The sequence below is a fragment of the Lynx rufus genome, unplaced genomic scaffold, assembly GCF_022079265.1.
Source record: "Lynx rufus isolate CCGP_SWC_20201006 ecotype Redwood Valley unplaced genomic scaffold, mLynRuf1.p SCAF_24, whole genome shotgun sequence".
Taxonomy (NCBI): Eukaryota; Metazoa; Chordata; class Mammalia; order Carnivora; family Felidae; genus Lynx; species Lynx rufus.
Genome location: NW_025814839.1, coordinates 12,010,264 through 12,034,816, shown reverse-complemented (window position 1 = coordinate 12,034,816; position 24,553 = coordinate 12,010,264). Strand labels below are relative to the sequence as shown.

The window sequence follows — 24,553 nt, the reverse complement described above, 5'->3', positions numbered from 1 at the left end:
AAAAGCTTTTCAGAAGCTTCCAGGTGATGGACACCACTGATCCACAGGCCACACTCTGAGCTGCAAGGTTTTTATGAAGGCAGTGGTTCTCATGTTGGGGCATCAATGTGTATCAAACATCTGGAGGGATGGGTAAGACCCAGATTTGTCAGGCGCCCGCCCGGAATGTGACTCCGCAGGTCTGCGGTGGGGGCCGCAGAATGTTTTTCTAACCAGTTCCCAAGTGACACTGATGTTGCTGATGCAGGGACCCTAAAAGCAAGGGTCTCAAACAAGTGCCTCCAAGGGCCAGGCGTTAAAGCAGAGAGAGAACTGGTTCTTTGGGGGAAGGCTCTCAGAGCACTTAAGACCGGGGTCAGGCCTGCCTGAGAGGTGATGCAGTGGAGAAGCCCTCCCCACCCCTCCCATCCTGGACTCAGGTTGGGACCCCAGGCGCCCAACAGGAGATACATTTGCTGGAATCTCTTCTCCCCCATCCCCTGCAGCCTCGTGGTTGAGCCTGTCCTGACACCTCCCTTGTCTTTGGTTTTCAAGCTCCCAGCTGCCTTGATCAGGAAAGAGGCAAGGGGCTCCTGGGAATTGGAACTGTCTGAATCTGAGACCAGGCACTAAACCAGGAAAGCAGCAGTGAACTCATCAGGAGGTCAGAGACCCCTCAAGGTAAGAGAGCCTGGTGGCTAACGCCTGGGGTTGAACCCCAGCTCTGCCAAACCCTGGGGCCTTAGCCCAGTGAGGTGAATAAGCCTTCCTGGGATGGTTTCCTCGCCTGTGCAATGGAATGCCACCTTGACCACAAAAGCCTTTCTTCCCTCTTCCTGGGATTAGAAGGGTTAAATGCCATGAAGCATGCAAAGTGCCTGGCCCCATGAGAGCCTCCCAAGTGAGTCCCCTCCCTTGTCCCTGGGGACATCGGGATACCTGGGAGCCAGAGAGCTGGATTCTACTCCTTCCCTAACGACCTTGGCAGGTCCCTGCCTCTCTCTGGGCCTCAGTTTCCCCATTAATAAATAGACAATCAGTGGTTCTCAGTCCTGCCTGTATCCTGGACGCTTTAAAAAATACCGATGCCTGGGATCCACCACAGCAATGGTCCGGGTGCAGTCTGGGCACTGGGACTTCCCCACACTCCTCCAGGGATGTTGACGTGCGGTGGGGGCTGGGGACCCCTGGGCTTGGTCAGCCCCAGGTCCTTTCCAGCTGGTCCTTTGCTGGTGCAAAGTCTATGCTCAGGACAGGCCCTCTGCCCTGGGCGCCTGCAGACTTCTCAGCCTGGCCCTGAGTGGTGTTCATTTTCGATTGTTCTGTAAGTAAATCGGAGGACCTTTCGGGGAACAAGGGCACAAATGTCACCGCCTACGCTTCCACCCTCTGGGGGGGGGGGGGCAGTGAGGCAAGGGAAGGCGCAGAGGACCCCCCTGACTGAACTGGGAAGCCAGGGCACGGTTGGCCAGACAGGCACAAGAGTCTTAATGAACGAGGTCACTGCTGCGGGTGTAACTGTCGGATTGCTCAGTGCATACCGTCCCGTCAAGTTCCGGTCCTCTCTGGGGAGGGGCCAGGGCTGGAGAGCAGTTGTGGGGAGTCGGGCAGGGGGGGGGGGATGTGGAAAGCACCCCTCAGTGTTGAGGCTGGAGCAGGCTGGGTAAGGTGGAGAGAGCTCACATTTACAGAGCACCTACTGGCCTGCGACGCCCACCGTTCCATCGACGTTTTGCCCCATCCGTTACCACTGTGGTGGTGAAGGGCCGGGGCTCAGGAGCAAGACTTTCTGGGGTCAAACCCCAGCTCTCCCGCGTCCTGGAGAAGCCTCTTCACCTCCCTGAGCTTAGCTTGTCCCAGCTGTTAAAAGCAGGGTTAAACGAATGGGGTTTCAAGACTCTCGTTACCGCGATGGCGATGCGGGTGGAAGCCGACAGGGGATTCTGAGAGCCAGAGGGATTAAAGATACTCAGGAGGACAGAGCTTGGGTCTGACGGTAAAGCTCTCTCCATTATCGTGGGCCACCTCCCTGTGAGACATTCATCCACACAGCTGTCATCTAAGTACCAGAGGTGAATGTCAAAGGCAGATCATATTAAGATTCACTGCTGGGGGGGTCAACGGTCACCTCCCAGGTGTGTGACCGGGCGCAGGTCACTTCACCTCTTGGAGCCTCACAACCCAGAGTTGTTAGGGGTGGTTCACCGCAGTGCTGTTCTGCGAGTCCTTAGGAGCTCCTAAGTGACCTCATGGCCACCAGCCACCGACCCGGGGCTGAATTCAGGTCTCCTGACTCCCAAGGGGAAAGGGCTCCTGAAACGGTTTCAATCCATCCCATATCAATCATGTGAGGGTTTCTATCTCCATCACGAGTCACATTTACAGAGTGGTTTTAAAGGGTTAAATTCTTAGAGCCTCACGATGATTACCCCCATTTTATAGATGGGACAAACTTAAGTCCAGGGGAGGGAAGTGGCGGAGATGGGCATTGAACCCAGGGAGTTGCTCCTGGGCCCAAGCCGAGGCCCTTGCCCGCTGCCCTAGGGCATCACACTGGCTCTCAGCAGGGGACGCCGGGGGCGGGGGGAACGCGGGGGGCCTGCCTGGATCCCTCGCGGCAGAGAGCACCGGCCTCTCACCCCAACCTGCCGCACCCCTGCCTCGCGCCCCCCCTCCCCCGTACCTTTGCCCTTCCAGTGGGCATGTGCAGCGAAGCCGATGTGGCCGCCGTACTTGCGATTGAACTCTGCCATGAGCGCCTTGTAGGGGTTACGGATGAGCAGGATGGCGGCATCGAAGGCCTCGATCTCCTTCTGGCCGCTCTCGTGCGTCTTGATGCAGATGGTCCTGCCGCTGCGCCAGTGGTCCCGCTCACCTTTGAACCCTTCCCACGGGCAGGGGAAGGGGGTACAGGGCCGTGAGCAGGGGAGGCGAGGAGTCCCGCCACACCCTGCCCACCCAGGCCGCCTCTGTTTTCCTCCCACGTTCATTCACGCTCCCATTCCTTTCCTCCTGTATTTACTGAGCACCTACTACGTGCCAGGCATTGTGCTGGGAGGCGGGGATAGACTCTGCAAAGAGACCCATGCGTCTCGCTGTCGTTGGGAGCCAGATTCTGTAAACCGTGACCGAAATAAACGTAACGAGCCACAGCGCTGCCCAAGAGGCATGGGATGCTCGCTGAGGCACGACGAGAGGCACCTGACGGTGACACACTGGGGGAGCCCTCTTTGGGTGGACTCCCCATCCCCAGGCACGGCCGGTGAGTCGCTCTGGCCGCTGGGATGAGGACAGAAGCGGGTCTCCGTCAAAGCCCCCAGGTGCCCCACATGCTTGTTTACTCTTGTATGTTCCTCCATCACTGCGAGAGGGACGTGCACCAGCAGGCTGTTGGTCCCAGACGGTGAGAGACTCAGGGAACAGACACGGATATAACCCACGGTCTGGAGCTGCGCAGCCCAGCCCGCCTAGCCAAGATCGCGGACCTAGTCAGGCGGCATCCGGCAGAGTTTCCTGGAGGAAGAGGTGCTTAGGCTGACATGTGAAAGCCAAGGAGGAATCTACTAGCCCGAGAGAGGAAGGGAAAGGTGGTGGGAACAGCAGATGCAAAGGTCCGGGGGTGGGTCGGAAGGAAGGTGCCACATGAGTGACTACTGAGAGCAGAAAGAGGGGAGTGTAAAGCCAGATAGGACGGTAGGGGTTGTGACCAAGAGGTCAGCACGAGACCACAAACATTAGGCAGCCCTTAAAAGGATTTAGGCAAAAGAGAAAGGGACATGATCAGATTTTCATTTCAAAAAATGGGGATGGGGCGCCTGGGTGGCTCAGCTGATTAAGCCTCTGACTCTTGATTTCAGCTCGGGTCACGATCTCGAAGTCTGCGAGTTCGACAGAGATGGGCGCCTGAAGGTACGGAGCCTGCTCGAGAGTCTCTCTCCCTCTTGCTACCCCTCCCCTGCTTTCTCTTAAAATAAACTTAGGGGGGAAAAAAAGCTGGGGAAATGGGAGAGATTTTATAGATGAGGAAACAGGCAGAGAGAGAGATCAAAGAACGTGCTTTGACTATACAGGCAGCGAGAGGCAGGGTCAAAATTCAAACCCAACTCATCCAGGCTCCTGAGACCGAGTTCTCCAAGTCGCTTAGATGGCATCTTGCAAGCCGCGTAGCAATAGTATCGTACCGGCACCTTCAGGATACCGGCTGCGTTCCAACTCAATGTTATTTCTTTGGCTTCCGTGTCCTCGTCCATAAAATGGCACCATGCACCTTCCCTTTCACAGGGCTGCTGTGAGAAACCACTGAGGCACACAGTTGTCCGTGTTTCGATAAACAGCAGCTCAAAGAGAACAAGTCTAGGGGCAAAGCCACGGACTGAGGAGCCACCCTGCGTCCTCAAACCTCAGAGTTCATTTTTCTCTCTCCTGGCCCACGCACGAAGGTTTCTGAGGCTCTGCCTTTGGCCTTTAAGGTGGATTAAGATGAGGCCGGCATGGGACCTACTTCTGTTCCTGGAGATCAGGCTTCAGAAAGGTCTGCCCCCACCCCCCCCCCCCCCCCCGGGGTCACAAGGTAACAACGCCAGGAATGGAATGTCATGTCCTGAGCCAAATTCCGTCCTGGGACTTGCCCAGTGAAGCTGTAGGAATTAGTCCAGCCTTGCAAATCGGCGCTGGCCCGTGCCCACAAGGAAACATGAACCCACAGCCTTTGAGGCCCACGGGCAGCACAGTGTCATGGGCCACTGAGGAATGGGGTCTGGGAGCTCGAGCGCGAGCCCGGGACACGGGATTTCACGGCGTGCAGTCACACGACCGGACAGGCTGCCCTTCCTGTGCCCCACCTCCCCCTGGCCCTCCCCCCTTCCAGCACCACCAGACTATTTGATTCACCAATCACACGGTCTCCTCTCCTTTCGGGTGAGTCCTGTCCACCTTCTGCACATACAACCCCCACCCAAGACTGAATCACAAACTCTGTAAGCACGCATCCCAGAGCCGGGCCCATAATGATCAGCATTAGTACCAGAGACATGACATTTACAACAATAAGGGCCCCGCTACAAGGAAGGAGAGCCCTGGATACAAGGGAGAAAAGCAGGAAGACGTCGAAGTCGGCCAGAGACGCTGCAAAGGGGGATGTGACCCGCAGCTTGGGGAGGTTTCCAGGTAGAAGAGCTAGGAGGGGGGTGGGGCCCGAGGTCCCAGGGAGAGGAAACCCGCGTGCAAATGGCTGGTGTGTTTTCCACCTGCGAACTCATCATACCTGGGGTCTGATGTGTGAAAGGGGCAGCAGGCTGGCCCCCCAGTGGGGGCAAATCCACTCCCCACCCCCCCACTCCAGGACCCTCCAGCTCTGAGGACTTCCTTATGCTGTGGTGGTGGCAGGGACGTGGGGTTAGCAGAACCGACTGATGCTATGGGGGGGGTCCTCTACGCACCTGTCCCCCACTGCCAGCCCCCAACTCCCAGGGCCAACTCACTGTTCCCTGCAAGGGCTCAGGACACAGGAAGCATTTTGAAGCCCCTCACGAAAGGGGAGCTGCTCAAAAAGCTTCAGCTGCCCCTCTCAGAGGGACCTAAGGAAATGTGCACACGGTGTGAGCCTGAGGAACGGCCAAGGAGGGTGTATGTTCTCCCTCTCTCTCTTTTCCTTTTTAAAATTTTAATACACACCTCGCCCCCCTAATTACCAACTCTTGATATGCCCCCAAGACTCGAGTGTAAAATACACGGTATTTTTTTTTAAGTTTATTTACTTATTTTGAGAGAGAGAGAATGAGAGAACAAACGGGAGGGGTGGGGGGGGAACAGAGGATGTGAAGTGGGGTCTATGCTGACAGCAGACAGACCGAGGTGGGGCTTGAACTCATGAACCGACCTGAGCCAAAGTTGGATGCTTAACCGACTGAGCCACCCAGGTGCCCCTAAAATACACAGTATTTTTTGAATGCCGTGGGTCCAGAGGTGAGAATACTGGGCTCCCGGTCTAGGAGCCAGGGGCCCCACTCGGTGCCCGAATCACCTGGAGAGGTTTTAAAAAACTGACACCCTGTTCCCCTCGTAGGATCCTGATGGAAATGGTCTCAGGTGCAGCCCGGGCATCAAAACTTGAAAAGCTCCCCGGGTGATTCTCATGTGTCGTCAGAGGCCAAGCCCTTTCCTTTGCCTAATAGTTGACTGTCCCAGTTACACGTTGCTTAAAAAATAATGTATACTTTACAACATAGCCTCACACACACGGTCTTGTTATATTTCTTTCAAAACCGCTAGGAGTTCAGTGTGGACATCCCTACAGTATAAATGAGGAGACTGAGGCTCAGAGAGGCAAAGAAATGTTGCCCAGGGTCTTGTACCGGTAAGAGTTCGGTCTGAAAATTCAATCTCCTGACTCCATTTTAAGATTGTTTCCCGTGGTCCAACGTTAGGAGGTTGAATTAGACCAGAGGTGGTAAATACCTGGCAGGTGGCCACACTGTTCCCCCTCCTACACCGTCAACCGACATCACTACTAGATTAAGGCACTTTGGTTTCTGAAAGAGAACAGAACCTCAGAATCCTTCTTAACACATAGATTCACTGGAATGGACGCATGAGGTGATACCACTTTGCATCCCTGGACTAAATGCTCCTGAAGGACCCTCCTATCCGTAACGTTCTAGAATTCCATAAAGGAATTCCATCACAGGAAGGTTAGAATGTGAGCCAGCCACGGGATGCTTTCGGAGTCGGCTTCCCCGCTGCTGCTCCCCAGGGCAAACCGGAGAGAGTCCCGTCTGTGCCCGGGTTCCTCCCAGCAGCTCCCGTAAAGGCAGCTCAGCTTAGGGGTTAGGAGCAGAGATACTGTTGAAAGCCAGGCCTGGGTTCAAATCCTGGTATAAGCAAGTGAGACACCCAGCTTGGAGCCTCGTACGTATTAAGTGCTCAATAAATGATCACTTACGCCAAAACTAAAGCCCGATCGATATACAGAAAGTCGGGATTCTAAGACCGACCCCCCTACCTACTGCTAAGCCCATCCTTCAACCCGTCCCTTGTCATCCTTCTTGTCTTTCTTTCCTCCCGCTTCTCACCCTCAGACAGACACCCCCTGGCTCTCCCGGAGCTGGGATTGAAGGATGGGTCTCTGTCAACACCAAGCTGCGTCCGGCCAGTGCCTGGACCATAGTATTCACAGCCTCCATTTACTGAACACTTACTCTGTGCTAAGCCTGTTACACATACCAACTCACTAACCTTCACAATGACCTCACCAAGTACATACTGTTAGCTCTGATTTGCGCACGATGACACAGGACCAGAGAGGCACAGAAGCTGGCTCAAAGTCACACAGCCAGGAAGTGGTCTTCATCTGGTTTACAGACATAAAGACCCACAGCCAAGGGCTGCCCCACATACGTCCCGATATTCCCCCGGCCATGTCTGGGAGGGGGCTTCACGACCCATGGGTATTTCATCCAAGACATTCAGTTCCCCAGTGCGAACCCCCAGGACTTTCTTGCCTATGTGACAGAGAGGTAAGGATGTGGGCTCTGAAATGCAGACAAGACCCCTGACCAACAGCAGGTGCTCCATAGGCCCCCCCCCAGAACGAACCTAGTTTTGTTACCTCTGTATACAGCACAGGACTGCTGGTCAATAAAGGTCTGTGGTGAGGAACCTGCACCTAGTAGGTGCTCAAGGAGTGTTTGTGGTGACCTCAACAGAGGGAAGGTACCGCATGCACGCAGTAGGTGCCTGATGGCACAGAAGCTGCTCAGGCGATGTCGGTGGGCTCTAAGTGAAGGGGGGGGGCAAGTGCACAGTAGGTCTTGGCGAACGTGCCCGGGTGAGTGGAGTGGCGCACAGTAGGTGCTCAGGAAGGGTATTCCCATGCCCTCCCGGTGGGTCCTCTCTGCTCCCCTCTCCTCCTCACCTTTGTTGTAGAGAGAGCCGTCAAAATAGTAGCTGCCCGTATAGAAGCCAGTGGCCAGCTCGATGAGGTGGCGAGCCCACGTGTTGCCAGCACCTGGGAAGCTGGCCAGAGCGATGAGCTGCTTGGACTTGGCTGGGAGGAACCTTCTGTCCATGCAGCGGTTGTCTGCAAAAGGCAGGGCATGGTCAGGGGCGGACAGCGCCCGTCCGGAAGGGACCAGGGCCTTGAGCCCCATCCCGGCCCGCTTCCCAGCCATACGACCCAGTGCACAAGACAGAACTCCTTCCGGGCCTGCCTCCCCATCTTTAAAAGGAGAAAATGGTTCCTCATCACAGGATTGACGTGAGGGTTACATCAGCTCATGGATGAAAAGGGTTGATCGCCCAGCAGGGATTCAATGAACATCAGCTACAAGGAAGCGTCTTCTCTCCTGCCTCAGTTTCCCCCCGGAACAGCGAGTCGCTCTCTCACACCGCCCCCAACTCCACTGTCCTTTCCTCTAGATGCAAACCCTCATACGGCATCCACCTGCATGGGATCCAGTCCAAGGTTCTGATCTCGGCCTCCAAGTCCCAGGTGGCCCGGCTCCTTCGTCCTCCGGGGCTCATCCCACCCCCCCCTGCCTGCCGGCCCTTGGGGTCTCTGCGCTTCCTATCTGTGCCCTGCTCCTTCCTGACTCGGCACCTTGGGTAGGAGCCTTCGCTGCCCTCCCACCTGCCTTTGCCAGGCAGACTGCTGCTGTCCTCCCACTCCGCTGAATCAGCACCGCCTGCCTTCCCTACTCCCTGGGCTATCATTCTCGAACACTGTCCGTCTCCCCCATATGGCTCATCTCAACTGTTACTCGAACGACTATTTGTTTAGTTGGAGACCCTGCCTACATTGCTTTCTGCTGCCTCCCCAGCACTTTCCGTATCATGTGGCATAGAGTAGGGACGATACCAGTGTCTTAAAAACGGATGGATGGACAGACACGTAGATGGGCAGGTAGGAGGACGGAGGGTAACAATATTTACTTTGCAGGCATCTTGTACGGGCTGACATGATACATGTAATATGTTAACGCGCTAAAGTGCTCGGAGGGGGTAGTTGGTTTTTTTTAGCCTTCAGCTTCCTCATCTGTACATGGGTTGGGGCAGGTGGGTACCATTCTGATTCTCTGGCTTTCCAGAGTCCTCCCAATGCTCCTGTTGTCAGAGCCTCAACACCTCCCACTGCAGCCCGCCCCGGAGCTGAGAAGGCACCGCGGTGGTTTCTTTTGGCCCCTACGGATGTAAGGGAAGCTGAGGGAAGGCCAGCACAGGGGACTCTGCAGTGGAAGGGGAGAGGAGAGAATCCTAGAGTTGGGGCTCCAGCCCTGCCTCTGCACTCTGGCCCAACGACCTCAATCCTCAGTTCGGGTTGTGGACAACCCCCTCTCCCCTGCCCGAGCTCACCACACTGCTCCGCATCCTACTCCTACCCTCTCTTCCTTCCCTCCCATTCCCGGGGAGGGGCAGAGAAAAAGAGAGAGAGAGAGAGAGAGAGAGAATATCCCAAGGGGGCTCCTCACCCAGGACTAAGCCCAATGTGGGCCTCCATCCCACGACCACGAAGCCATGACTGGAGCCAAAATCAAGAATCAGACACCCAACCGACTGAGCCACCCAGGTGCCCCCAGGTCACTCCAGGATTAAACACTTCTGTTTCGAGGAGCCACTCTCTGTCCTCACCCCGTTTCCACCCCACTGCTGGCAGACTTGTCCACACTCTCCAATCCACTTCCTCCTACTGTTCCCAGCAGCGCCATTCCGGGCTCCAACCCGCTGCTGCAGGGAGCCTGTCCCGCCCGAGGCACCGGTGACCGCCCCCCGCTCAGCATCTGATACCGCCCTCCATCCCGTCCTTCCCAGAATTCCTCCCGAGGTTCCACATGGTCTTTCCTGTTCTGCCAGACCTGTCATTACTGAAATCTATGAGCCACACTGATGCCTCGTAACGGCCCCTCGAGGGAAAAGTTTGAAGTCCTGAACTGAAATTCCAATTCCTCCGGCGACTTGCTGGGTGACCTGGGGAAAATGATGGATCTGAGCCTCAGTTTCCTCACCAATAAAATGGGACTATTGACAACCGTGGTGTCCTCGGGCGGGTCAAATGAGGGCGTGTGCCCTTAGCACAGGGCTCTCCCACATAGGGGTGCCAATCAACTGTGGCTCCTACTAGTCCGAGGGCCGGCTCCCCTCCCCCACTGCCCAGGTTGAATCTGTGCAGAGCACAGCCGACTTTGGAAAAGAAGAATCCAGTCTTTGTTGAAGCCAAGGGGGTATCTGGGAATGGTTTTCGTGGAAACATACTGCAAAACAGCCTAGGTGTATAACTTTCCGGAGCATGGTACGGTCTTCTATTTTAATAAACATTTATTCATTTTTGAGAGACAGCGTGAGCTGGAGAGGGGCACCGAGGATCCGAAGTGGGCTCTGAACGAACAGCAGTGAGCCAGACGCGGGGCTCGAACCCACGAACTGTGAAATCGTGACCCAAGCTGAGGTCACAGGCTCGAGTGACTGAGCCACCCCGGCGGCCCAGGTCTTGCGTTTTGAAAGGGGCGTGAATTATCCACTTGTCACCGAATAGCCCATTTAAAATGGGTGCATTCTACGCTACGCAAAGGTCACTTCAAAAACCGTAAGCGAATATTGCATTAAAATTAAGGATACGTACCCTGAAGTGTCTCAGTGTTTGCACCTGAACAGCTGACCCTCAAACAGCATGGGTTTGACCTGTGAAGGTCCACTTATCTGCAGATTTTTTAATAAACACAATAGGCTACCCTAAATGTGTTTTCCTGAAGATTTTCTTAACACTTTTTTTTCTCTAGCATATTTACTGTGACACAGCATACGATACACGGAGCATTGAGGCTTGCAAATCAAGAGCAAGCCGTTGGTAGTTAAGTTCTGGGGGGAGTCAGAAGTGACATGTGGATTTTCGGCTGTGCAGGGTGTCAGCACCACCCCAACCCCTGACTTGTTCAAGGGTCAACCGTACCTTGAAACGCATGACGAAGACAAGGACCAAGGATGGCGAAATGGGAGGTGGAGGATAAATGTAACAGAATGCTGACAAATGTGAAATCTATGGGACACATTATGGGTGTTTACGGTAGGATTCTTTTTTTTTTTTTTTTTTTTTTAATTTCCTGGAGGTTGGACATTTTTCCATCATAAAATGCTGGGAGGGAGGAAAAAAAAAATCTGGCCCCTCAATTTCTCCAGAAAACAGAATGCTCCATTCAAATACTTGAATGGGGGTCGCCTGGGTGGCTCAGTCGGTTGAGCGTCCGACTTCGGCTCAGGTCATGATCTCACAGTTCGTGAGTTCGAGCCCCACATCAGGCTCTGTGCTGACCACTTGCTCAGAGCCTGAAGCCTGCTTCAGATTCTGTGTCTCCTACTCTCTCTGCCCCTCCCCCGTTCACGCTTTGTCTCACTCTGTTTCTCAAAAATAAATGTAAAAAAAAAAAAAATTTAAAAAAAAACAAAAACAAAAACAAATACTTGAATGGGAGGCCAAGACCCTCCCTGAGGTTAAAGGCTGTTGTTTTCAGCCCTAAAAAGAAAAGTTTATTTGGTGCTTAAGCTCCATCAATCAAACAAACGCTGGAGGCAATACTGTAGAGAACTCTGGAATCAGACAGACCTGGGTTTTAGTCTAGGGCTGTTAAGGGGGAGCTGTGTGATACTGAACGAATCTCTTCCCCTCTCTGAGCCTGTTTCCTTACCTGTAAAATGGGGCTAATCACTTTACAGGATTAAGTGGATAAGATGTGTGAAGTATTTCCAATATATACTGAGAAGCTGTGGTTAAGAGCGGAGCCTCAGGGGGTGCCCGGGTGGCTGTCGGTTAAGCGTCTGACTTTGGCTCAGGTCACGATCTCACAGTTTGTGAGTTCGAGCCCCGCGTCGGGCTGTGTGCTGACAGCTCAGAGCCTGGAGCCTGCTTCGGATTCTGTGTCTCCTTCTCTCTCTGCCCCTCCCCCACTAGTGCTCTGTCTCTGTCTCTCAAACAAATGTAAAAAATAAAAAATAAATTTAAAAGAAAACATTAAAAAAAAAAAAAAAAAGAGGAGCCTCAGGACCCAGACCGCCTGGGTTTGACTCCCAGCTCTGCCCTGTCCTAGCTGTGTGACTCTGGCCAAGCTACCCAACCTCTCTGTGCCAGGTTGCATCAACTGTAAAAGAGTAATGATGGCAATGCCTCGGTCATTGGACTATCGTGGAGGATTAGAGGAGTTAGTGGCTTAGACCGTATCTGGCACTCAGGTGTTCAATGACCATCTAGCTCCTGGCAGGAACATGAGTGTTTAGCACATAGTAAATGCTCAATAAATGGCAGCCGAGACGGACCAGGCTTTTGGCAGCCCCGATAAGCCACAGGCCTCTCAAACCTCGCCAGCGTTGAGGAGCTGCAAGCCTGATGTGGAAAAACTGACCAGTAATGGCCTGGGGATGCGGCACAGGGAAGGAGCAAAGTCATCAATGAGGGGCTCTTTATCTGCTATTGAAAAGGCTCCAATGTCTGTTCCCCATCCCCATCAAAGCCATTCGCGGTCATGGAATGATTCATCTACGTAGAACTCTCCACTAGGCTAGGGGACACAGTTCTGCACAGACTGACAGACCCTTTCTGCAGGCGAACAAAGGCTCGTCCCCCTCACGGGAGTGTAAACAAAGCCAAGAGCCACACTTGCTAAACTGATTCCCGCTCCCTGGGCTCTTAGCAGGACCTCAGGTGCCACGGAAGCAGCCACCGATGGCCACCCCTGGTAGCCCCATGGGACCGAAAAGGGGACAAGATTTTGCTGGGGCTGCCACTAGCTTTTGGCACCTCTATGCACATCAGGAAAAGGCGCTCTCTCCTTCCTCTGGGCAGAGAGAGGCACTTCCATCCAGAGGGCAGAGCACGGGCTGGCTTTCAGGCACCACCTTCCCTGTAGGTTGTGCCTGTGCAGTGTCCAACCTGCCCAACCATACGGGGTGGCCCGGTTCCTGGGAGATGAAGAGGAGTCTAGCCCAATGGTGTTCTATTGGGTCTCCAGGCTTCAGGGGGTATGGGGAGTGTTCTTTACACTGGGGCCAGGGCTTTCTAGCAGGGGCTCTGGAGTCAGAAACATGAAAACAAACCACTCTTGTACATGTACAATTGTGGCCAGTTCTCACCTCCCGGATCTTGCTTCTCCTACCTGGAAAATGGGGATGATATTGCCCTGGTCGTAGACTCACTGCAGGCTTTACATCATTAAATGAGCTGAGGCTTCGCACTCGACCAGCGCGTAGTAGGTGGTCGGCATATTCAGACATCGGGGTAACCCCTCACGGGGTTCCCTTGGGCCGAGTGTCTGTCAAGGCACCTCTCCAAGAGCCACCCACCCGTCGTGATGCCTCGGTCAGGGGGGATGGTTTTCATCTAGAAGTTTTCTCAGTGGCGTGACCTCAGGCAAGGCCCTGAACTGTTGTGAGTCTCAGTTTCCCTACCGTCAAGGGGCGGTGATGATTATTCCTGCCTCCCAGGAGAGCTGAGGGGATTCAGAGAGAAAGCGTGAACTAAGGACTCAACACGGACTCTGGCGCAAAGACTGTCCCGGAGACGCATCCTCAGCACCGCAGCCACGGGCTGGCAGCCACAAGGGGCGGAAAGGGAGCTGAACAGGAAGAGGGGGTCCCACCAGCAAAGGGAGGGAGGGGGGCAGAAGTGGAACGTGTGAGACGGAGAGAGAAGAATTTATACCTCAACAGACAGACTCCTAGAATTCAAAGGGCTCTTGGAAGTCCACATTCTATAACTTCATTTTACCGATGGGGAAACTGAGGCCCGGAAAGGGGAAGTGGCTTGCCCAGGATCCTGCGGCGGCTCTGTGTTGGTCCCCCAGGTCCCCCACGCCCAGCCCTGGGGACGTCACACTCAAGCTCACTGCCTCCACTGCAGGAGAAGAGCCACCAAAGCGGGGGGCTTCAGTATGCGGGACAGAGATGAGGGTCTGCAGACCGCCCCCACCCCCCCCTGCTCACCTGAGGCCCTCCTTCCGTTGCCCGTCAGGGTCGCTAAAGCCAAGTTCCCCAGCCAACCCCCACCCCCCCCCCCCCCCCCGGTCTGAGCAGCACCAGCGGCACGAAAGGGGCTGACCAGGGCACCTCCGGGGAGGGAAGCCCCTGGACAGCATCCGGGGGTCAGCTGGGGGAGCCCAGGCTTACCTTGGACCTGCGTCTGGTACACGATGAAGTAACGGGGGGTCCCGCAGCTCTCGAACTCCTCCGCGCTGCACTTCTGGGCGCAGAGCTGCTCGTCCTCCCGCTCGTGAAGCGGGAAGCGCGTGGTGGGGAACCCGCAGTGGCAGGCGGTGCCCGCAAGGGCCGCCAGCGGGTACTCCTGGAGCGGGACACGGGGAGGAAGGAGGTCACCAAACCGCGGGACTGACCGGGCTCGCAACGCAGAGGAGGGCTGGCGTTCCCAGCGTCCCCTTCGCGGCCAACTTCACTCTTACAGCTCTGCCCCGCCCTGCGCGCCTCCTACGCGGCTTTATTAAGGGGTAACTGACAAATAAAACCAGCACCGGCGTCCACGTCCACGCCGTAGCTGCAAACACTAGAGAAGGAAAACCATGTGATTCAATTGCAACGAGGCCCTGAGCCGGGTGGGCTCCGCTTTTCCTGCAAAGGCGGAGACTAGCGGAAGGCGGAAAGTACTGGAGACACCTGAGCTCCAAGAGGAAGCTTTCTCCGGGAGGACCGGAAGGAAAACTTACCAGGAAATGTTCTTCTCACCGTCGCCCGCCCTGCCACCGTTAAGTCCCCCGGGCCGAGGGGGGACACGAAGCCCACGCCTTGGGAGAGGCTGTGTGAGCCCGTTCTTTCACGACAAACAGGATACTGACAGCCACCTGCAGCCACGATTTCGTGGCGACAGCTGCTCCCAATTGCTTCATTTGTCCCGAGGAGCGCCGAAGCGGGAGCAAGGGGGGGGGGGGGGGACTTGGATTCGGAGGGGACTGGGCTGCCCCTTGCCCTCTGCTCCAGATCCGCAGCCCTGAATCCTCCCCGATAGCGGGTCCCAGGAATAATCTAGTAACAAACCAATTCAGCAAGCGTGGCACCATAGGATCGGTTTCTTTCTAACAGACATTGAATAGGGACTTCACCTCTTAGCGGAGACAGAAAGAGAGGGAGGGAGAGACAAAGACGCCGGTACGCAGGTGGGTCTGCGTGGGCCGTGACTGATGGCATTTTCTAACAGGTGATACACAGCGAGACTCCCCCGATATCCTAGATCTCCTCCACCCGTGGCACGGCAGCGCTGTACCCTCAGTCACTTAATCCCTGGGATTTTTTTTCCTTCCCTAAGGAGATCAGAAGAAACTGGAAGAGGGAGGTCTGCAGGGGGGGGGCTTCCTATCCACCCACATACCCTCAATTCCCAATCCCACGTGCAGTCCGACCCTTTGTTACACGCTGCTTTGCCCTGGGACCTCATTGTCTCACTGTTGGTGTCCCATCTGCAGGCTCCAGGGCCCTCGGGGACCGAGGACTGTCCACCTGGAGGGGATGCCATGGAAGAGGGGCATCCATGCCCACCCGAGAGAGAGAAAGCTGGATCAAAAGCTGGTCAAACCTCCTAAGCCTATGAACTTGGCCCCTGACTTGCCAGGAAGTCTCTTAGGAGCAGCAGAGCAAGCACTCAGGAAATGCCTGGTGACTTGAAGTTGCCTGCCTGGAGGCTCTGGAAGCCTCTCTGGGGAGGGGGAGGGGAGGTCTCTAGGGTAGCTCAGAAATTCAGAGCGTAGGTGTGGCAGGGGCCTTCCCCTGTGCGGGCCTTGGTTTTTGTCATCCGTGAAATGGGGGTGAAAATTCTCAAGTCCAAGCCTTGACGTGAGAGATGAAGCGTGAGATCCGTGCTCGGTGAGTGGCAGCCCTCTGCGTTCCTGTGAGGTGTGCCTCATGGATCAGGGGCCCCCGTGAGGCCTGGGCCAAGCAGGACAATTCAGTGCAGGTGGGGCATTCGGGAGTTGGGGGTCCAGGCTGGAGCACCCAGCAGGAGCCACGAGGCAGGCCCCCCCACAACCGCCAGCATCTTTGAGGACAGACACGCCATCTTGGTGACCGTGCATCCCCAGCACCGAGCACGGGGTCTGGCACAAAGTAGGTTCTCGGCATGGGCAACCACCTTTCTGTGGTGGGGGAGGGGCGCTTCTGCTCGTGCAATGAGCTCACCTTGAAAGAAGGACAGAGTTCCTCAGACATCACTGAGTGCCAGTGTTGTGCCCAGCTCTGCTCTGGGTATCGGGGGGGGGGGGGCACCAGTGTTCAAGGCACAGCCCCTACCCTTGTGGAGTTCGCTCTCTGGTCAAGAAGGGAGGATCTCGGGCTGAGAAAGGACCCACAGATCATCTAGTCCAACTTCAATCCAACGCCCAACGTTCTGGATGCCACACCTGCCCTGACTCGACGTGCTTGCCTCCAGTGACGGGGAGCTCACTCTGTCCCAGAGTGGGGCTGCCCTTGCCTTTCCCTGACAATCGTCTACTCATGCCTGTAGGCCCAGTTAGAAGGTCAGCCTCAGGCCTGAGCATTCCCCACAATTAGAACAAACCCGCTTCCTCAGGGGGAAAGAAATCGACCCCCTGTAACTTCCGCCCCTTAGATCCACAGGAAACTGTTGCATTTCTCTCCCGTGTCACACATCAGAGGGATGACCCCCTCATCCTGCCCGAGCTGTGGCTTCTCCAGCCAAGCACCCCCTTTCCTCCAGCTGTTCCACACTGCACCCCCCCCGCCCCCACCCGGAGCTCTGTGAACAGGACCCCGGGCTCACCTTCTCAGTGCAGAGATCCACGCACTTGTCCACGGACATGTTCGGCATGGCGGCTGTCACGGGCAAGGCCAGGGAGAGGTTGTCGGGCCTGCGGAAGCAGCCTCGGAAGACAGCGCTTCCATCTGGAGGGCCAGAGGGAAAAGCAGTGGTCAGATCTCAGCTTGGCAAACCACTTTCTAAAGAAAGGTGCTTTTATGTATTTTTTAATGTTTGCTTATTTTGAGAGAGGGTGAGAGGGCATGTGCCTGTGAGCAAGGGAGGGGCACAGAGACAGGGAGAGAGAGAATCCCAAGCAGGCTCCGTGCTGTCAGCTCACAGTCCAACTTGGGGCTTGAGCTCACGAACTGGGAGATCACGACGGAGCCCAGATCACGGGTCAGACGCTTAACTGACTGAGCCAGCCAGGTGCCCCGAAAAGTGCTTTTATTTTTAAAATTTTTTTTTTCAACGTTTATTTATTTTTGGGACAGAGAGAGACAGAGCATGAACAGGGGAGGGGCAGAGAGAGAGGGAGACACAGAATCGGAAACAGGCTCCAGGCTCGGAGCCATCAGCCCAGAGCCTGACGCGGGGCTCGAACTCACGGACCGCGAGATCGTGACCTGGCTGAAGTCGGACGCTTAACCGACTGCGCCACCCAGGCGCCCCCGAAAAGTGCTTTTAAATCGAAGCCCAGAGAAGGCAAGAGTCTTGCCCAAGGTCACACAGTGTACCAGAGTGGAGACGGATCGGCTACATAATTCAAAGTCTTCTCAACCCCGGCATTTTTGTCAACGGTCCTGCGATGTTCCTGTGGGGCCCTACTGTCCCCTTTTGTCAGCGTTCCTGTGCCTTATTCATCCTCCACAACGGTCACCCCCCTTTCAGGGGGATGATATACGCCGTGGAGGATTTTCGTGATCCCCTCAGGAGACGGCTGCTCGAGGATCGAGGGAAGCAAAGTACCCAGGGCTGTCTTCTCCCTCCCATCATCCTCTGCCCACCCAGTGCTGAGCACGTACAGGTTACGAGGGACTGATCTGCCGGAAGGACCGCCTTTAAGATAACCCGATCAGGCACACAACAGGGAATTCGGAGGCCGCACAGTCACCCCAAAGCAACAGGCAGCGATGGTGCCTGAGGCCCGGTTTGCCACGAGCAGGACCTGAGACAGTGTTTTCTTGAGGTGCGCTCTCAGGAGAAGGGGGCGGGGGAGAAGCAGGGCAGGAACCGAGCAAGGATGTCACCTCGGCTGGGTCCCACCCAAGCACGGACGACAAGCCGTGCCACAGCCGGTCCCACTGCAAGGAAAGGGGCCCGGCCTTGGCCGTGTGTCCCCCCTTCCCTGCCGCGCGTCAGATATTGGCCGCGGGACACAACGTCCCGGGAGAGCCCGCTCCTCTGGGGCCAAGGTTTATTTTTGCGCAAGTGGGCAGACGTGAACCACTGGCTGCTGGCAGTCACTGCAGGGAAAGGGGACGTGGGCGGGCCCCTGTGGCACCCACTGTGGGGGGCACACAGATGTATAAATAAGGACGTTCCCCACCGCACTCACTCGCATTAACACGTGGAAGACTGGGAACCGCCGGGTGTCCAACGACGAAGCACCGGGCAAATAAAATACAGACCACCACCACAATGGGACTCCATGCCCCCGCCAATAATAACAACGGCATTCAAGGCTCCTTTAGAGAGCTAAAGATGCATTCAAGATGCTAAATATAAGCAGAGACTATCAAACTGCCCATATGACCAAATATCAATTTTGTACAAAAGTGATCTCTCAGGGGCGCCTGGGTGGCTCAGGAGGTTAAGCGTCTGGCTCTTGACTTCGGCTCAGGTCACGATCTCAAGATTCTGAGACGGAGCCCCACGTCGGGCTCTACCCTGACAGCACAGGGCCTGCTTGGGATTCTCTCGCTCTCTCAAAATAAACAAACATTTTAAAAAGGCTCATTTATGTATTTATTTTTAACGTTTATTTATGTTTGAGAGAGAGAGTGCGGGAGGGGGAAAGAGACAGGGAGGGAGACACAGAGTCCGAAGCAGGCTCCAGGCTCTGAGCTGTCAGCACAGAGCCCGACGCGGGGCTCGAACCCACGAACCGTGAGATCGTGACCCGAGCCGAAGTCGGACGCTTAACCGACTGAGCCACCCAGGCGCCCCCATAAAAAAAGGTGCTTTTTTTTAATAAAAAAATGAACCCTCAACATTAATCTCTAGAGGGACCTACGCAAACATGTTGACAGCCACAGTCATCTCTGAACGGCAAGCATGATGGTCGTTTTATGTCAACTTGGCGAGGCTGTGACGCCCCAGTGTTTGATCAAACATACGTCCAGGTGCTGCTGGGAAGGTCCTTTGTAGATGTGGCTAACATTTATAATGAGTTCACTTGGGGAAGACTTACAGGAGAGTTCCCTTGAGCACACGGGTGGGCCTCATCCAATCAGTTGAAGGCCTTAAAAGCAAAACCTGAGGTTTCCCAGAGAAGGAATTCTGCCTCAAGGCTGTGGCATCAACTGCTGAGTTTCCAGCCTGCTGGTCTGCCCTAAAAATGTCGGGCTTGCCAGCTTCCACAACTGCATGAGCCAATGCCTTAAATAAGTCTCCTAACGTATATATAAATAAAACTCCTACAAGTTCTGTTTCCCTGGAGAACGCTGACGAATGGAGTAGCAGTAGAGGCAATTTTTATTTCCATCTTTTTAAAACCCTTTTCTTTTTCTACAGTGAATATGTATTTTTCAATGTCATTAAGACAAATTTAAAAGTTTTTAAATGCCCCTGTCAAATTTCCCAAAAGGTTCATGATGCCCATTTAATTCTTCGCTGTTGTTTATTTTTGAGAGTGAGAGAGAGCGAGCATGAGTTGAGGAGGGGGAGAGAGAGAGAGGGAGACACAGAATCCGAAGCAGGCTCCGGGCTCTGAGCTGTCAGCACACAGCCCGACCCGGGGCTCGAACCCACGAACCGTGAGATCGTGACCTGGGCCGAAGTCGGACGCTTAACCGACTGAGCCACCCGGGCGCCCCCATGATGCCCATTTAAAATTGAGGTCAGCCGTGCTCACGTTTGAGTTATGTGAACCTTTCCAGAACACGGCTTTCACGTAAAACCAAGGACACCGTTCACACAGTGCAGATCAAAACCAGGAGCACAAAAATAGACGTCAGTTACCGAGTGCCTACCACGTGTGAGCTGCTGTGCTGGGAACTTCACAAACATCACCTCACTGCACCTTGGGGAAAACTCTGGAAGGCGGGGGGCAAACTCTCATTTTGCAGCCGACAGTGGCAGGACTTAGACCAGGAGGTCATGGGACCAACCTAAGGCCCCCACCGGTGGCAAAAACTTACTATGGGTCGCTGTCAGCAACAAAATGTCAGCCCTTCAGAAAAAGGGGAGCAAGTTAAAGTTGCAAACACGTATATGCCCCCACTCTATACGTCTGTCTCTGGGTCTCTCCGGGGAGTCAGCCCGCCCTGTTGGCATATACACATCTATTCACGTTCACGTGCAGGGAAAGGGCTACGCAATCGCTCCCCAGGCAGAAAGACGGTGGAGGAGGGGGAGGGAGGGAGTTCGGGAACGATCGGCTTAAATGTCAGCTGTCACCCTAGTGATTCCTTCTACCACCTGGCACCCAGTAGCCCGAAGGCATTCCTCGCGGAGGCAAATCTAGCAAACGGAGAAGACATCTGGAATCTGGTTAAATGGCTCATTTCCAGAGCGCGCCGCAGGCTCGCACCATCCAGTTCTCTCTTCCCTGCCTTCCTGGAGCCCTCGCTCCTGCTCCAGGCTGGGGAGGGGGGTGGCGGGGGCTGTGGAGGCTGGGGGTGGCCAGGATACTGCTGACTCGCCCTGTGGTCCTCCAGGCCTCGGTTTCCCCCTTATGCATGGCAGGGTGGGGGACAGACTATGCACATTGCTCTCCTGGACAGGACAGCCCTCCAGCCCCCAGATGAGGAACCGCTACCCCCCAAAGGCCACCGGTGTCCTGTGTGGGGAACACGCGACAGTCTCCCATCCCGTGGCCCAGGATGCTCAGAGGGAAGCCCCATAAACTCATGAGTCATCCCGAGGACGATTCGATGATGCTCAGAGAATGTGCTGCCCAAGGGGAGGTCAGGGAGGGGAGCCAAGCATTTGAGCCAAAGACTCGCAGCAGTGAGGTGGGAAGCCCAAAGCAGGTGCACGGACCCTCGCTTACCCAGAAAACTCAGCTGTCAGCCCACTCGGGTCACAGGGCAGAGAGACCCCGCCTTGCTTTTAGAAACAAGGGAGGTCGCCTTCTCTCTTCAACTCTGCTACTATTCACTGAGTCCCCTCTGATGCCAGGCTCCCTGCTGGGTGCCTGGGATCCACTTAACCCTCACGGCACCCAGATGGGGTAGATGCTGGGGCCTCTCCCATTTCACAGACGAGGCGCCTGAGGCTCAAGGAAGCTGCCTTCCAGTGGCACAGAGCAATCAAATAACGGAGTGAAATGGAAGCCAGGTTTCTCTGTCTCCCAAGTCCATGCTCCTTCCAATAGTAACGATGCTGTTATGATAATGAGGCGCTTATAGTAATATCAGAGTATCCCCGTTAGGTTGTGGCTCCTGAATCATCAGTCGCGTGCTATCCTCCGGGAACCAGGCTGAGCGCTCCCAGGCGTGGCCTTGTTGAACACGCACATCGGCTTGTGATCCCAGGATCCCCATTTTGACAGATGAAGAAACGAGGCTCAGAGGGCTGAAACCACTCGACACAAGTCAGCCGTGCCACTTGAAGAGGCAGAGCGGATACTGGAATCTAAGTGACACGTCTCCTCCACTCTGGAGGGTATTATCGGAGGCTGTGTGCCAGGCAATGTGTAAACACTTGAGATACTTAAAAAAAGTTTTAGTGTTTACTTATTTTGAGAAAGAGGGAGAGCGCACGCACACAAGCAGGGGAGGAGCAGAGAGAGAGGGAGAGAGAAGCCCAAGCAGGCTCCACACTGTCAGTACAGAGCCCAACGTGGGGCTCGATCTCACAGACTGGGAGGTCATGGCCTGAGCTGATATTAAGAGTTGGGCTCTTACCCCACGCACCCTAACACTTGATATACTTGGTCCTCTATTCCCTACAAGGAAGGTCTCTTTCTCCCCATTATACAGAAGGGGAAAGCAAGGCTCAGAGGGGGACAGTGACTTGCCCAAGGCCACACAGGTGACAAGTAGCAGCTTCTGGATTCCAACCCAGGAACGTCTGAGCTCAGAGTTCTCACGCTCTCTGGGCTGTCTCTCTTTAAGTTAGCCCTAGCGGGGGGCCGGGCTAACTTCCCCCCCAGACAGGCTCAATGCCACCCCTGGGCCTTGAATCGGCATTTTCAAAACACTGGGCCATTTATTTTGTCCCAGGATCCTGCCCTTCACACTCGCTCTACTTAATCGTTCACAAAGTCAAAGCTGTCGCCCTGGGACATCTGGACACTGGAGTCGGATTTCTTGGAGCACAAAAAATGCCCAGGTCTTGACTCTGAGTCTCTAAAACCATATTCAAATTAACCTTCCTCTTTCCCACCAGGACGCGAATCAAGAGACCATCTTCCCCGGGTCATGGCTGAGGCCGTGAAGGTTGCTACGGGAATCAGTTTTGGGGTGGAGGCTAAGGGTGGCCCCTTTGGGACTGGGGCAGTCCTGGGTACACTGTAGGGACCCGAAGCCCACGACCTCTTACCCTCTAGGGTGCTTCCTTCATGGATCCCCACCCCCACCCTTCTTTTGAGTTGTGTCAGAAGTGGGGGGTGGGGGGGCGGTGTATGGGCACCCGTGGGGTGAGTGCATCCGTCTGCCCATCAGCGGGGCGGGAGGGGCTGACCGTGAGATTACCTGTGGGCCTGGTTGTAGTGAGGGCGTGTCTGGGAGGTGGGACGTGTGTGCATAAGGTGTGTGACAAGGAGGCAGTGTGTGCATCTTGTGGACACATGCGGTAACGTGAGAACCGATCTGTTTGGGCATGTGAATGCTGAGCACCGAGCCCACCAATGTGGCCACGTGGCTCTGTCTCAGTGGGAATGTAGGACCCTGAGGGTGTAGGCTGTCTCCTGACGGTGGGCATCTGTACGTGACCGTGTGGTTGTGCGTGGGACCTCTACCACGGGGCAGAGATGCAATCCTCGGTGATCTCTCTGGGTTGCCTGGCAACCACGTAGCTTGGGTGGAGAAGGGCTCTCTCTCTCTCCTAGCGGAGGGCCCGGCTAAGCCGCAGCCAACCTCCCCCCCAGACAGGCTCAATGCCACCAGGGGTTGGGCATTTCTCAAAAATTCCCTGAACAGCCAGGACCTCAGATCCTGCAAGCATGTCTGTTTCCCCAGTGCGAGGCCACTTCATGCTTGTACCGTACAAGAGACAAGATCACAAGGCTCTCCCCGGGACGCTGAGAGCACGGGGACCCCCACGCCTGGAGCGCGCAGCCGGGGCACTGCTGGGATCTGTTTCGGTCCTGTGTAACCCTGAACCTGACGTGAGTCTCTGCATAGGAGTGTGTCTGCCCATGGGCACGTGACAGCTGGCGCCCCGCCCAAGGTGGTCTTTGGGTCACCACTGCTAGGAGTCACCCCTACATCCTCTTGCAGATACGACCTTGAGTAGCTGAGGTCACCGGGGCATCACTCAAGGTCCCGTGAGCCCACACGCGTGCATCTGGACCCCACCCTGGCCAAACACCCTGCCTTCATCACCCCCAGCTGGGGGGGCCTGGCTCTTGGGCTCTGGCTGATGGGGCTACATCAGCCCTGCGTCTGCAGGTGGCCTTGAGGGGGTCGGCCCTGACCCAGGGGCTCCAGAAGAGGCACCAGTCTGGCACCACACCAAGAAGCCATAGCACTTTCCTGGAACTGACAGGCTCGGGACGAGCCGCCTGGCTAAGGAGCGGAAGCCTAGCGGCCAGGAGACACGAGCTCTGGTGCCACCTCTACTTCCCTTCCCTGGACCTTGGAGTCTGTGCCTGTCACGCAGGCAGCTCTTCCCATAGTGCCCGTTGGCGGCTACCCCCCTCCTCGGTGTTCGCCCTTGGGCAAGTTTCCTCCCCTTTTGGGGCCTCGATGTTCTCATCTTTAAAACGGAGGTGCGAATGCTGGGTGGCTCACTCTGAGACGGATATGCCTGAGTCTGGTGAGCCCGAAGTAGAGTGGAAGGGGCAGGTGAAGGTCGGTGGACCGGTCTCCTTGCCTCCTGCTCTAAGACTTAACCCGAAAAGCAGTGGGGGAGGGGGCAGGAACCTCTTCCCTGCCATCTCTCCATGTGATTTCCTCCTTTTGGCCTGGACGCCTGGACGAAGGCCATCTGCGGGCCGCCAGACTGAGAGAGTGGGAAGGCGGAAGGAAGACCGTAAGCCCAGTTCCACGGAGGTTGTCTCCCTTTGACATTTAAGCATCTGCTAATGAGTCCCTGACCCTACCAGCTTAGAGAAGAGGGCTGAGTTGAATGCCTCGAATACCAAATAAGGTGAGGTTTCAAGGAGCCAGAGTGGGATGAGGAGGCATTGCTTCGAGTCTCTCTTTGGGCCATGTGTGTCCAAGAGTGTGGTAAGGAGGGGACCAGGTGCGGGAAGGCGGTTCCAGGAGCAGTGGGCCTGTTGGATGTGGGGTTTTCCTACAGTCCTGCCCATTCCGCTTTTGGGGGGGAAACCGCAGGGTCGCAGAGGGCTTCCTGATGTCCGGCAGGAAGGTGGGGTTCTCGGGGATCAGGGGAGCACTCTGCAGTCCATTTCTCTCCACAGGTTGCTCTCTACTATGGCTTGGTGGTCAGAACATGGAGAAGACATTTAATTCTCCCACGCCCCTCCTTTCCTCCATCTGTAAAATGGAC

General features: G+C 55.5%; 1 protein-coding gene across 1 annotated transcript in view; it reads right to left on the bottom strand.

Annotated features, from left to right (window-relative positions):
* WSCD2 (WSC domain containing 2) overlaps positions 1 to 24,553 on the bottom strand; it is a 114,869-nt gene that overhangs the window by 5,508 nt on the left and 84,808 nt on the right. The window contains exons 5-8 of the mRNA XM_047088380.1: positions 16,736 to 16,857; positions 14,122 to 14,296; positions 7,892 to 8,056; positions 2,663 to 2,863 (exon numbers count right to left, since the gene is read on the bottom strand). Coding sequence (XP_046944336.1) covers positions 2,663 to 2,863; positions 7,892 to 8,056; positions 14,122 to 14,296; positions 16,736 to 16,857 — 663 coding nt within the window. The remainder of the gene's footprint in view (positions 1 to 2,662; positions 2,864 to 7,891; positions 8,057 to 14,121; positions 14,297 to 16,735; positions 16,858 to 24,553) is intronic.